General features: G+C 36.6%; 1 protein-coding gene across 8 annotated transcripts in view; it reads right to left on the bottom strand.

Moving 5' to 3' along the window:
* ATP8A1 (ATPase phospholipid transporting 8A1) overlaps window positions 1–14,013 on the bottom strand; it is a 221,078-nt gene that overhangs the window by 178,909 nt on the left and 28,156 nt on the right. For all 8 annotated transcript variants that reach the window (XM_070612924.1, XM_070612928.1, XM_070612931.1 and 5 more), the window contains exons 2-5: window positions 13,563–13,677; window positions 12,263–12,362; window positions 10,977–11,075; window positions 3,962–4,007 (exon numbers count right to left, since the gene is read on the bottom strand). In XM_070612924.1, coding sequence (XP_070469025.1) covers window positions 3,962–4,007; window positions 10,977–11,075; window positions 12,263–12,362; window positions 13,563–13,677 — 360 coding nt within the window. The remainder of the gene's footprint in view (window positions 1–3,961; window positions 4,008–10,976; window positions 11,076–12,262; window positions 12,363–13,562; window positions 13,678–14,013) is intronic.

The following is a 14,013-nucleotide window of genomic DNA, read 5'->3' as shown; positions in this document are numbered from 1 at the left end:
AATCAGGTGATCAGTGGGCTGCCTGATGCCACAGGTATCTCCATACATTCTCACCTGAAATGTGTACACACCACCATTCAGGGAATATATCCAAACCTGAGATTTTTAAAAAGCAAATCTATTCTATTAGGAGGTATTTTTAACTTTCTCAAATATCCTTCTTCATCTACACCTGAACCCCATCCTTTCCCAGGCCTCAGTATTGTGATTTTATGTGAAACTGTCATTCCACTTGAAACATTGGCATGCTGGCCATAAGAGCATTTCACAAACACATGAAAGCATATTTTTACAATTTAAAAGAGAACTAGCTTACCCACCACAATAAATTCACATGGGGATTGGCTTCAATTTACATATTATAATGACAATTACAAATTTATAATTTACAACTTCCTGCAGAGCTAAATTTGGCAAAACCACCCATTTTAGGGAAAATAATGAGAGACTGCCTCCAGTGTGTGTGTAGACACCTGGAGGAAGTTATGTCAAGCATTGTGAGTTTAAATATTGGGGTCAGAAACAGAGAAAATGAAGGTATATCTAGACGCGAGGAAAATCAGGGCATTCTGAATATGGCGGTGCTCTGGGGCCTTGCGTAACGGAAGTGATAAGCGGACACAATACTGTGTTCACAGGGGGCAAAGCAGGGTAAAGCAATGCTACGATGACTTTGACAGAGAAGGTAAAGAGGTGGCAAGACTTCCACCACTTTAATATTTTATCAATGTCTGCAAAAACGGTTGGGGACACTGTTATGAAAATATTGCTTTTCATCTTGCTCACATCCCAGATAATAAATTTTCAGGAAGGCTCCTTTCATTTCTAGTCTCCTTTTCCTTCATTATCTGTACTCAAGTATCTATATGGAGAGTGGTTCATTCATCATTCATTTGCCATGCACATACAGAGCACCTGCTAAGGACAGGCCCCCGGCTAGGAGCCATGGAGACCTCAGAGATGAGTAAGAGCGCAGACCTGCCCTCTGAAGTGTTCCCATCTAGTACACATAACCATCACACAAGAGAAATACAGGAGCAAAGAGAAGCAGTCACAATTCACTTGGAGGAGTGGACCACAGAACTCATCGAGATTCATTCTCTCTGAACTTCTGAGCATCAATTTACTCTGCCCTCCCTGGACAACTAGGCCCTCAGAGAATAATACACAAATTTGCATTTGCCAGCTCACCGAACCATCAACCTAACAACTTATACATCTCCAGGACAAGAAATGGCTTGTATCCAAAAGTGTTGATGATAGGCTTAAAATGTAAAGTTTATGAAGTCCTGAGTTAGGTCCAAAATTCATAATTTAATCTCTGATTGAGTTCATTAGTGGGTGAAAATGAGGCATGAGACAGGCACTAGTCTACAGTTAAATGGCTGAAAACGTTGTAAATAAAAATATGGATTTATATTTCTGAAGTTGCCAGGGAATGACAGACAAAAAAATCACTCTAGTGCCTCAGTGCAAAATAAGGAGAGAAAATATTCATTTCTCTAAGAATACAGAAGGATTAATATTTAAATCTGAGGGAAAGGTGTCCTCTTACATATTACATGGTCTTGGTAAACATTTAGAAAGTAAAAATTTAAGTTAAATACTTCAAATGTCTGTCAAAAATTAATTATCTGACACAAATACCCCCCCTTCCTACTCCTACATCCATTCCTGCCTCAACGCAGGAAAGCAAATTGAATCTCATTCTTGTCTAATGACAACAGATGGCTTTCACTTTTAGGAATTTGAGTTATCTGACAGCAAAAAGTGTCCTACTCAAACACTTCTGTTATCTCCTATCAACCGCAAAACCAAGAAAATGACCCATACTCAAACCAGGCAAAGAAAAAAAGAGATACTGTTGTCTTAGAAAAGAATTTCAAGTATCAAACTAAAAGCCATAATTTCTTGGATATGGGATTCCCAAGTATTCTGCTGATTTAAAATGGCTTTTATAGCTGGTAAGTCCTAATACTTTCCTTTTGACACAAGTTTTATATAGAAGCCTTCCCTCTCACTCGCCTGTTCTTCATTTTCAGCCATAGAGAGAATCCTGCCAATCTACGATGAACTGATGACCCAAGAATGATAACCAAGAAGGAATATTTTCTCTGAATAGTAGACAAAAGGGAGTATTTCTGGAAGCAGGTAAATTCCTGGAAAATCAGAGAAGCCATCAGTATAAGGTGTGGTAATCTAAAATCATCATAGCTATGACGGCTATTCTTAACTGTACAACGTTGACTTCTTGGGCCAAGGATTGAAAATAACTGCTAGTCTCTGAAGATAGGAGTCTTCTGCTACAAGAAACATTATGTATTAGAAAAACAGTTACATATTCTTGGTTCAAAAGCTGTTATTGAATATTCTGAGCAACATGCCAAGAAATGCAAAAACTGCGTATCGCCAAAAATAACAGTACCAGAAACATCTGGGTTTTTTCTCTTTCAATTCCTACGGTTGTCCTTTCCCACCTAAACTCCTGGAGTAGCTTTGTGCCAGTATTCTAACAGCCCCTACTCTATTTCATTTAGCTCTCCATCTTTAACCTGCATGTTCATCCTGTCTCTTTTGGCTCGTAAACCTTCAACAGCTACTCAGTATACACAAGAAAAGTTGGAATCTCCTTGGCCTGCCATTCAAGGTCTTGTAAAATTTGACTCTGGCCTACCTTTTAAATTATGTGTTTGCTTCCCTTTGATATGAATCTCCTTTCTCCATCTGGTACTCTCGTAATGGTTCATCAAAGCAATTCAACATCATCTTCATCTCTGTTCAGGATAACTTCCTTTCCCCCTTTCTCACTCAACCCACACGTAATGTCTGCCCTAGGTGCCTTTGCTCATCCAAAGGTTTCTTAAATTCAAGATCTAGCTCCAGTTACCCCAGAATTTTCTCTCCTTCTTTTGAATTCATATAGCATTTGACGTAGGAACCATTATTTTCCACAAAAATCTAGGGAGACATTGAGATCATGTAATACAAACCCTTCATTTTCCACACAAAATCATTTCTTACCTTTTGCTTTTATATGGTTCCCAAATTATACTTTTTCATATGTCCCATAATAAATAATATAATCCCAGTAAATATTCTATTAATTTATCAGGTGATACTTTAATAAATATACCTTTTTCGGTGTATCAAAAATCAACAGATAATCCCTTTGATGGAAGATGGTGAGAAGCAGAGCATTTTGAGAGCATCCCATAAAAATCACAGCAATATAAAACTACTATTTTTAATTACCAGCTAATTTTGGCAGACATGGCTGATCCTCCTCACACCAGGGAACTTCAGAGAGAGATGAGATTCTCAGAAGGGGAGAGCTCAGGGATGGGATAAGAAGTCTCTTTCACATATTGCTGGGTATTTTTCAAAAATCTGAGCACATGATGATCTATTTTCTCATGTTGAAGGTCATTTTGGTTTTGGCTGTGTCAAAATGAAACCCACAACAAAATAGCCATGGCAAAATGCCGTGTACTTTCCAGAAGCTTGCTTGGTTTTAACAATTTTATTTATTTCTGGAGTAACTATCACCTGCATGCACAGCATAACTCAAAGTGCTTCCAGTATGCCTTTTACCCAAGCAACATCACATCTGATTCTCCATAAACATTTTCTAGAATAACATCTATAGATCACAAACAAAATAAAGACATTTTGCAGCATTTGATGCTGTCAAAACAACTGCAAATTTTATGGACAGTACTTGAGAGCACATTGTTATAGGCACTTATATATATTAAAAATGCTACCTTTCAAAAATATTACAATCACTCTAATGTGAATTTAAGTGTCATGCTAATAAATGCTACAAACCAAGAATTTACCCTGGAAAAAAACTTAAGAGATACACAGAATTCCCAATTGAATTACATTTAATTGAAGTGATTTGTATATATTATTATAAGTGTATTTGACAGATAAGAGAAATAAAATGTGAAATTCCTACCTTGTGTCTGTTTCCTGTTCACTGCATTATCAGCTTTATGTCGTTTCTAAAGTTTAAAAGCAAAACAAAAAGTTTGAAAAAGTGAATGAGATTAATAAAACAAAACAGCACCTATAACAAAAGAGATTTCTTTTAACTTTTCTTAAGACTTTTATCCCTTCACACCTATAATCAACATTCTAAGTATGCCAGGAGTGGGGTGATGGAAGGGCTCAGCAGGTACTCAGGAACTTTGAAATTGAAAGCAATCCACATTATCTTTATACAGTCTCTCTCTTCTGGGAGCACAAGTGTGTGGTCCTCAGAAGGATTTTACACTAACATATAGGTAAGATTAAAATTTTAATGTACTAGAAAAGTTTGAGCTGAAAGGCTGATTTAGTCTTTTGCTTAAATAACTCACTTAAAAAAGATGATCACCCAAGAGAATTATCTATAATAACTACCATTTAATAATGATATGGAAATATTCCAACTTGGGAAATTCATTACCTAATTAAGCTTAATACATCCTCTATAATTTAATGCTGTGCTGTCTGTCAATGACTAGAAGCAAATACATCTATCATCTACATAAAGTCTTTTCTATCTACTGCTCCTCAGCAGTTGCCCTCCCCCAAAATCACAAGCCACTAAATCACACGATCCTATTCTCTTTCTTCCCAAAAGCACCAATAAAAATTAAGTGGTAAAAAGGTGGTTTAGTCTAAGTGTAGGTGGGTGAGTTTGAAGAGTTACATAAACCAAGGTTTTATAGCAGTAAGAAAAAGAAACCAAAGGTCAGAGGAAAGGTGGGAATTTGAGTGCCCCAGGGAAACTATCTCTTCTCTATGGTTCCATGAGAGGTTTTCCATGGTTTCTGTCTGAACATCAAGGACAACATATTAGGCTCCACTGACGCTGAAGAAAAATGTTGAGTAAAACTAACTCTGTGCTCAAAGAATCTATCACATAAAGCCCAAGGTCAGATTTAGCTGCACATACCTGACTATAAGGTGGGTTGGAACCAACTTAAAACAAATGAGTTCCTAAGTTTTTCATTTGAGAAGATACATGGCTTTTAGAATTACAGTGCACATATGAAAACACTCTCCAAGAGAAAAGCCTGGACTTGCGGATTAGCACTCCTCCAAGATACAGCAATACTCAGGAGGAGCAGAATAATAGCTGGCAGTGTGGACCCAGTCCCTCCAACAATCAACCACTGAGCTGCACAGAATGCACACAGAGCGTTCAACATGCCTCTGTGGAAGGCTGGCTGAAAACAATGCTTGCCACATCCATAGGCAGGAACACACTACAATTCTTTCTCAGAAGAAAACACTCGCTAAAAGAAGTGTAAGAATGTAGACTTTTAACAGGAAATTATTGCTTCCAAAAGTACGAACATGATTTGCCAGCAAATATTCTTAAATGAATTTTTAAAGTTCTGTTAAATTTGTAGCATCAGGGGGCCATCCCCGTGGCCGAGTGGTTAAGTTCATGTGCTCCGCTGTAGGCGGCCCAGTATTTCGTCGGTTCGAATCCTGGGCACGGACATGGCACCACTCATCAAGCCATGCTGAAGCGGCATCCCACATGCCACAACTAGAAGGACCTACAACTAAGAATATACAACTATGTACCAGGGGGCTTTGGGGAGAAAAAGGAAAAAAATTTTAAAAAATCTTAAAAAAAAAATTTGTAGCATCAGTGAAGAATATTTTCTATTTGAGAAAACTCTAAAATACATTCTCATTTTTGTGAATAAATATCTTAAGAAAACGAAAAGTAAACCAAAATAAATTTTAGTCCAAAATAATGGTCCAAGGTAAAATTAGATATTGGAAGTAGGTGCAAATATTTCCAAAACAGTGCACATTTATAACAGACTTCTAACTGAAGGAGACAAATAAAAGCTAATTAATGAAACATTCCACTTCAAACAGGAAATTTAATCTTAGTGAAACCTAAGGAGATCCTGAACATTATTTTCCATTTACAGAGAATTCTTGTACAGGAGCATCTCTTTCCTCAGCCTTCCTACCGCAGAATAAATTAGGTTACTTGTCAAGAAACAATTGTGTTGAATATACCTAAGGATCTACCCAGTTAGGCAGGTTCTAACGCTATGACTACAAAAAGCATCTGTGAATCCTAAAGAGATCATTATTCCTTCAGAAACTAATAGTTCAGAAAAAATTAATATAGTTACTCTCTGAGTTCAAACACCCCTACTGTCCTGTAATCAGAATTCATTTAATATCACTGAGAGCTAGTGAATTATTTAATATTATCAATATTTAATTGGCAGTGTACCAGTAAACTAGACTGTATAAATAGTGCCATGAACTTTAGGACACTTAAGTATGCAATGTTGACCACTCCCTCCTTCTGGGAACTCATCCTCCCTAGGCATTTCTTATCACATCCTTGCCCAGGAATTCCACCTCTATCTTGGCTCCTTCTTCTTTGTCTCCTCACTTGTTATTCAGTGATGGAATTCCTCAAGGCTTACTCCCTGGCCCACTTCGCTTCTGACTCTACGCCCTCTTCCTAGCTCAACTCATTCATACCTGCAGTTTCAATTACAACCAACATACAAATATATACCAGCCAAGACTCTCATCTGAGCTACAGACAGTTATATCTGGTTGCCTCCTTGACGTCTCCCTCTGGTAGTCTCAAAGGCATCTCAAACTACATCTAAAAGGCAACCTATGACTTTAACTCCCAAGACTTGGTCCTTCTTTCAGACATGGAAACATATACCATCCACTAGCACAAACTAAGAATCTGATAGTCATCCTTACATCATCTTCTCCCTCTCACGCAATCCATTTCTTCAATTCAATAAATGTTTACTAAACACTAAGTGCCAGGCCCTATTACTATTGCTAAGGATACACAATGAACAAGAGACAAAAACTCTTGCTCTCCTGGAGCTTACATTCCAGTGGTTGGAGACAGAATATGAACAAAATAAGTAAGGTATGTAGCATGTTGGATGGTGTCAGTCTCATCAACTTTACTCCTGAATATACATTGAATTCATTTTTTCCATATTTGTTTATCTCTACAATACCACTTAGTCTAAGTTCATTTTTTCATATCAACTATTACAATATTCCTCTAATGAGTCCACGCAAGTCCTCTCTCTTTTCCTTCTGATCCATTTTCTATATTTTAGTTACAAGGATCTTTGGATGATGACAATACAGTTAACATTTACTCATCACTTACTATACACTAGGCATTGTTCTAAGGACTTCAGTGCATCACTTAATTCTCATAAATAGCTCGTGTGGTTGCTTAATATCTGTCCCCTCTACTGGACTGCAAGCTCCATCATGGCTACTTTTTCTCACTAGCATATTCCCAGTATTTGGTCTCTGAACACTGTAGACTTTAAAAGGATTCGTTTTATAATGAATAAAGTTTATCAGTGTTTAAGTTAACAAGTGTATAGCAAAGAAGGCGTGTTTTTAGTGGTGAACATTATCAACTGAACAAAGAACCCTGACTCTTACCATAAGAACTGGCATTTGACAAGATGCACCTTTTTAAAAAAACAAAACAAAGCGTTCTCCATCAATTTTACAGTAGTTTCAAGTAAGTATATTTATTATTTGTTAGTTACACATAAAAATAGGAACTCATATTATGTTAAGCTGTCTAAAGCATCATGAATTAAAATGCACTGAGTGGGTAAGTCTTAGGTATCTCATCCTAAGGTAATTCTTACCGTTTTATTGTAAAATTTTAAAAAATGTTTAATAGAACATACAGGATGGCTTACTAGAATGTAAGCTCTGTTTTATTCACTGAAGTGAGAGTGACAGACATTGCTCTTCACCAACATCTGCTTCTCCTCTATTTCCACGGACATGGAGATTACATCTCCCTTTTGTCACGTCACTAGTTCTAATATTGGGGTGTAAGCAGATGTGATATGGGCAATTGCTGGACCAAAATGAAGAAACGAGACCATCATTCTTTCTCCTTCTCTGGTTTAGTGACTACGAACATTACATACAGCAGAGCCTTGACTCAGCTGCATCCCTGAGTGACTACACAAACAACGGTGTCTCCTATCCTCCCTCCTCCCAGAAAAAAGCCTGCAGTGCCTTTCAGTATGTGAAAAATAAACTTATCTCTAAGCCACAGACATTTGGGACATGATTATTATCGTAGCAAAAGTTTAACATACTCTAATACACATCCTAATGAATGCCTGGTATCTAAGAACTGCTTCATTTTTTTTCTTTAAAGAATTTATTTTTTTCCTTTTTCTCCCCAAAGCCCCCCGGTACATAGTTGTATATTCTTCATTGTGGGTCCTTCTAGTTATGGCATGTGGGACGCCGCCCCAGCGTGGTTTGATGAGCGGTGCCATGTCGCGCCCAGGATTTGAACCAACGAAACACTGGGCCGCCTGCAGCAGAGCACGCGAACCTAACCACTCAGCCACGGGGCCAGCTCCTGCTTCATATATTTTTGTTGCATGAATGAACGAATATATGTATTCATTATAATTATTGATAAAGATACTCTTTGTCCAACTAGCTAAACAATTTTTGATTTTTTTCCTTTTCTAGGGAGTAACATTTCAAACTTTCAAACTTTATACAGTGATATAAACTTCTTGTTAAACCATTCTTACAGACAATTTTTCTTTTCCTTTTTTTTTTATGAGGAAGATTGTCGCTGAGCTAACATCTGTGCCCATCTTCCTCTATTTTGTATGTGGGATGCCACCACAGTGTGGCTTGACTAGAGGTGTGTAGGTACACACCCAGGATCCAAACTCATGAACCTTGGACCACCGAAGCAGAGCATACACACTTAACCACTATGCCACCAGGCCAGCCCCTAATCAATTTCTTAACACTGATTTAATTGGAAAACTACTTCACATGATACTATTATTACCCCAAAATACTATTATTACATTCTTTAGGAAGTGCTTAACTGCTTTCTAATAGCATCCAATTATTCCATCATGCCAATAAAAGTTTTGTTAAAAAAGAAAAGAATTCTTGAATACCATTTTATTTATCAATGTATCTTCAGAGAGGGGGTACTAGAAACCACAGCTAGAGAGCTTATAGTTTTGCTAGGGAAAAGAAGCTAAAAAAACATAGGAGAAGTAGTTTAGAGCAGTGATTATAAAGCAGGGCTCTGGAGCCAAACTGCCTTGTTTGAATTCTGACAGCCACAGTTATTAACTGTGTGACCTTGGGAGAGTTACCTTACCTCTCTGTGCCTCTTATCCCTCATCTATAAAATGGGGGTAATATCAATAATCCTTTAGAAGTTTGTTATAAGATTTAATAAATGTAAAGGACATAGAGCAAGTACATGGAACCTAAAGGCTCAAAAAATGTTATTAATACTATTGTTGGTGACTCGTCACAATGATACAGAGGAAGAGCACTGGATGGGATAGAATTCTGATTCCAGTGATTTCTTAGACAAGTTACATGACCTCTCCAAGCCTCAGCTTCCTTATCTTTAAAATGAGGTAATATCAACTTTCAAAGTTATTGAAAGAACTAAAGGAGAAAAACATTTGCAACAATAGCGTAATTTCTAGTAAATAACAGATGCTCAATGAAAATTAGGTTAAACAAAGAAAAAAAAGGGAGTACATAAGGCCAAGAAAGAGACAAAATTGGAGTAAAGACCAATCTTTATTTAAAAAAATTTTTTTTTAGGAAGATTAGCCCTGAGCTAACTGCTGCCAATCCTCCTCTTTTTGCTGAGGAAGACTGGCCCTGAGCTAACATCCATGCCCATCTTCCTCTCCTTTCTATGTGGGACACCTACCACAGCACGGCTTGCCAAGTGGTGCCATGTCCACACCCGGGATCCGAACCGGCGAACCCTGGGCTGCCATAGCAGAACATGCACACTTAACTGCTGCCCCACAGGACCGGCCCCAAGACCAATCATTATGGACTGCCAAATCCAGGTACAGTTCAAATGATAGTAAGTCTGTATGGAGCAATACAGGTGAGAAGAGAGCCCTATGCATTTTCAGCTAGTGGTCCCCGTCAAGTATGTCATTTCCAATCAAGAGGACTATGATTCAAACACACACACACACACAACTTCTGTTTGTACGCTTAGACACTTGGATGCTTTTGAGTCTGATAATCTAAAAGGTCAGTTGACCCATTTCTAATGGGTCTGGTGATGCCATGGGCTCATGTGTTTTTAATGAGATCTCAGTTTGAATCTCTACAGAAATAATGTTAATGTTTATGCAACTTTAAACTGGAGCTTTCTAAAGAATGTCTCAGCCTTTCCTTGCCTGACCATCTGACTTGCCTAAGGCTTGAAGAAGGTCATTTCAGACAGGCAAAGTATTTAAAGGACCTAGAAAAAAATTATTGGTTTCCTCAACTAAGGTAGTTTAAAAAAATGCTAAAATATTAGGGAGAAAAAGCCTGAATTTATTTCAGGGAACTTATTTTATAAAGGGCAAACTGACTTCCTGTTTTCTTTGCTACTAAAGAATAATAAAAGTAGCAAGTTTGCTGTTACTTTCTTTTAATAAATTAAGATAAAAGGAAACTTAGAACTACTAAAATAAGATGAAAAGGAATCAAAAGTATTTAATAAGGTGAAAACTATGGTATATAAATTTTAAAATAAAAAACTACCAAAAAAAAAAAAACCCCTTTACATTTAGATAATTTGGAGGTTACTGTGTTTAACTTAAAATAACGTTCAAATTGAAAATGTAAAAATGTTCAAATATAGTTTTCTCTCCAACTAATTATTACATTCAAATTAACTTCTTTCACTAATAAACTCCAAACATAAGAGAACACTGTAAAAAGCATTCTGTGACATTAATTCTACAGAAATCAACATGCATTAATTCCAGGATGGAAGCATATTCTTTACACTTTTAAGTTGATAGGCATTTTAAACAGCCTCTGCCAAGAATTAAATAACTTAAACTAATATTTTAAAATATGTTATAAAAATAAAAGTCTCTTTTATAATGAAAAAATTAAATACTTACAATATCTTCTATTATCTCTTTGATAGCTGCCACAGCTAAAATAAATAAGAGAGGAACCAGTGTGGTGTAGCGACCTGTTGGTGATACATCAGGTATTTGCTATTTGAATTAAAAAAAAAAGGAAGAGAAATCCAGTGAGAACTAGAAAGTTTACGATAGGTTTAAAAACAACAAAGTATTAGCATCTCCTAAAATGTGCCCCACTGATTTTACTATCTGGGCCGACTAACACTGGGTGGGGCAATTTGCCTATTTGCTAATAGGCAGCTGGAAGAGCATATGAATTAGCTTGACTGCAAGCAGTTGTGTGTAAGACTAACCCCTACAAAGGATGATTGGTTAAACAAATTATAGCATATCCACATATACCATACAACCATTGAAAATGATATTTCAGAAATACAATGAATCACTTGGGAAAATATTTGCACATTATTATACGGATAAAGCAGATTATAAAACATACGTACTCTATGATCCCCATTTTATAAACTAAATCAATAAACAATGCTTGGGAGGAAAAAAAAAAAAGACCAGAAGAATATATACTCAAATTTCAAGAGAGTAGTTGCGTCTGGGTGGTGAAATAATAAGAGTTTCAAGCTTTTTTCTTTATGCTTTGTTCTATTTTCTAATTCTTTTTACAATGAATGTACGCTATTTTTTAATACAATGAAACATCTTTTTCTGATTATAACTAACTCATACAAAGAGAAATAAGATTTAAAATGGTAATTCTTGTATTCTAAGGTTCAGAACTGACAGCTTTACTGTTACCAAAATAAGTTAATATTTTAAGAATAAGTCCCATCCCCCTTTAGCACCCAAAATGAATAGTCCTTGCCACATAAAATTTACAGAATGTTTAAAATAAGCTCATACAATTGAATCAAAAGGCTTGAAGAGGTACAGTCATGCACCGCGTAACGACATCTCAGTCAACAATGGATCACACACAGGACTGTGGTCCCATAAGATTAGTAGTATATAGCCTAGGTGTATAGGAGGCTGCACTATCTAGGTTTGTGTAAGTGAGCTCTGTGATGTTTGTACAAGGATGAAACTGCCTAACGACACATTTCTTAGAATGCATCCCCATAGTTAAGTGATGCATGACTGTAGTAGAATTCTGACGCTACTTGTAGCCGGAGCCAGAGATGTCCATTCAAACCAGCTCACCTCTCTGCTTTTAGATAAGCTTTAGAACGTTGGTCATGGCTTAACAAAAACATTTATTAATATCTGAACATTTCACTTTGAACTAAGGTTTTACGACAAGACTTTACCTGAAGCAGCGCAATAAAGAGAAAAAATGAATTAGCAGCTCTTCTGAACTGAGAGTAGAGAAATCTTGGAAGGAATGTGATTATGTTGTATTTTGCAGTGCTAGAAAACAAAAATCAAAAGTAGCATAAAACACTTATTCCACAATTAGCATCCATGTTTACAAAATTCTATTACCACCATAGAAAAAATCAGATGAATATTTGCTCTCTATTTCAAATTGAGAGAATACTGCTAATGGTTATTAACCTAAATGAAAAGAAGTGAAAGGACCTGGTTAAATACATAGTAAGAGTTTAATTTTCTGCATAATACCCTTGTTGTCTTTGGCCAGTCATCCTGTTTATCATTACCAGGAGTAGCTTACAAAGAAGAGCAACTTTAGTTAAGATAGTGTGTCATATGTTAATAGAAAATAAAAATCTTGCAAAAAAAAAAAATCAGCAATTTGAGCAGGACCAGAAACTTTAAATAGAGATGCCTTCCCTGGATAACTTCAGAGAAATGGGGAGTTTTCTGGGGTTCTGTTTGAATTTTCTTCATGGCCCCTGTAGGAACTGGGTTGACTCCACACTAAACACACCAGACATGTCCGCAATCAGTAAGATATCACCACTTAGGTCTTGGAAACATCCAATCTTCCTCTTGTTAATTAAATAGAAAGGAGATTAAAGGGACACAGGCCACACTCACCAAACTGAGAAAAGTTACTCTAGAATTTGAAGTTGTAAATATTAATTCTAAATGAGCATTTCTCAAATCTAGGAGTTTTGCCACTGGAGAAACACTAGGCTGGCAGGAGGCGTGTGCACTGGGTTCCAGAGGCGACTTAGTGAACAGTGCTTCTAACAGTGATCCTTTCTATATTATTGTTGGAATGAAAATATAACAGTGAAGTAATTCTCACGGCCCTCCATTCCTCAACATCCTACTAAATGTTGCAGCTATCAAAAGCCAAAATTTAAAGACTATTTAACAAAAAGGAGTTCTCAGTGAAGAATTGCAAAGACCTCTTCTAAAATGTTAAAACCTGTTAACCAATAACAATAATTCATCATTCTATTAACAGGTTTAAGACAAAGGCATTTACCCAGGAGCAGCTTTCATTATTCAGACACTATATTTAGAACTGGTAGAGTATGGCTGCTTATCTTTTCTGCTCCTTCCTGCTTCCAGATTCTTATTAACATCTCCTTATTGGCTGGAAGATGGACAAACAGCCAATTCTTTCATTTCCACCAGGCGGGGGGAGAGGGCCTATCGGGTTCTGCTGGTCCCACAGTATTCTTTGGTAGTTCCTACCTGACATGGTTATTGCAAAATTTTGTTAGCTGGGGCTGGTTGATGAATATAGTTCGTATCTCCTCCTGGTCAGCCAGTGAAGTCTTCTCTGAGACATCATCAGTCTTCTCATAACCTTAAAGAAAGAAAGTCTTCTTATTCAATAAGAAATGTTTCATTTTATTATCTAGACCAAAAACACATTTTGTAACTACTCTAGAATCGAAAATCTGTTAAAAGGTACTTGCCTGCCCTTTATTGGTGTCATTTCTGTTACAGAAAAAACGAAAAATCCCACATGTAATATTTCTACTAAATTTAAAAGGAAGCATTTAATACTCATGTAAAAATTGACCCATTTCAAAAACAGTAACATCAATCTTCAACTTTTACTCATCTTTTCCTCATAAATGTTAACTTATTTCCTTCCATTACATAACAATATGTCCAAAAGTAACAAAAAATTTTAAAC

The sequence above is a fragment of the Equus przewalskii genome, chromosome 3 (assembly GCF_037783145.1).
Source record: "Equus przewalskii isolate Varuska chromosome 3, EquPr2, whole genome shotgun sequence".
Lineage (NCBI taxonomy): Eukaryota > Metazoa > Chordata > Mammalia > Perissodactyla > Equidae > Equus > Equus przewalskii.
The sequence above is the reverse complement of the archived record's forward strand: the minus strand, read 5'-3'. Positions and strand labels throughout refer to the sequence as shown.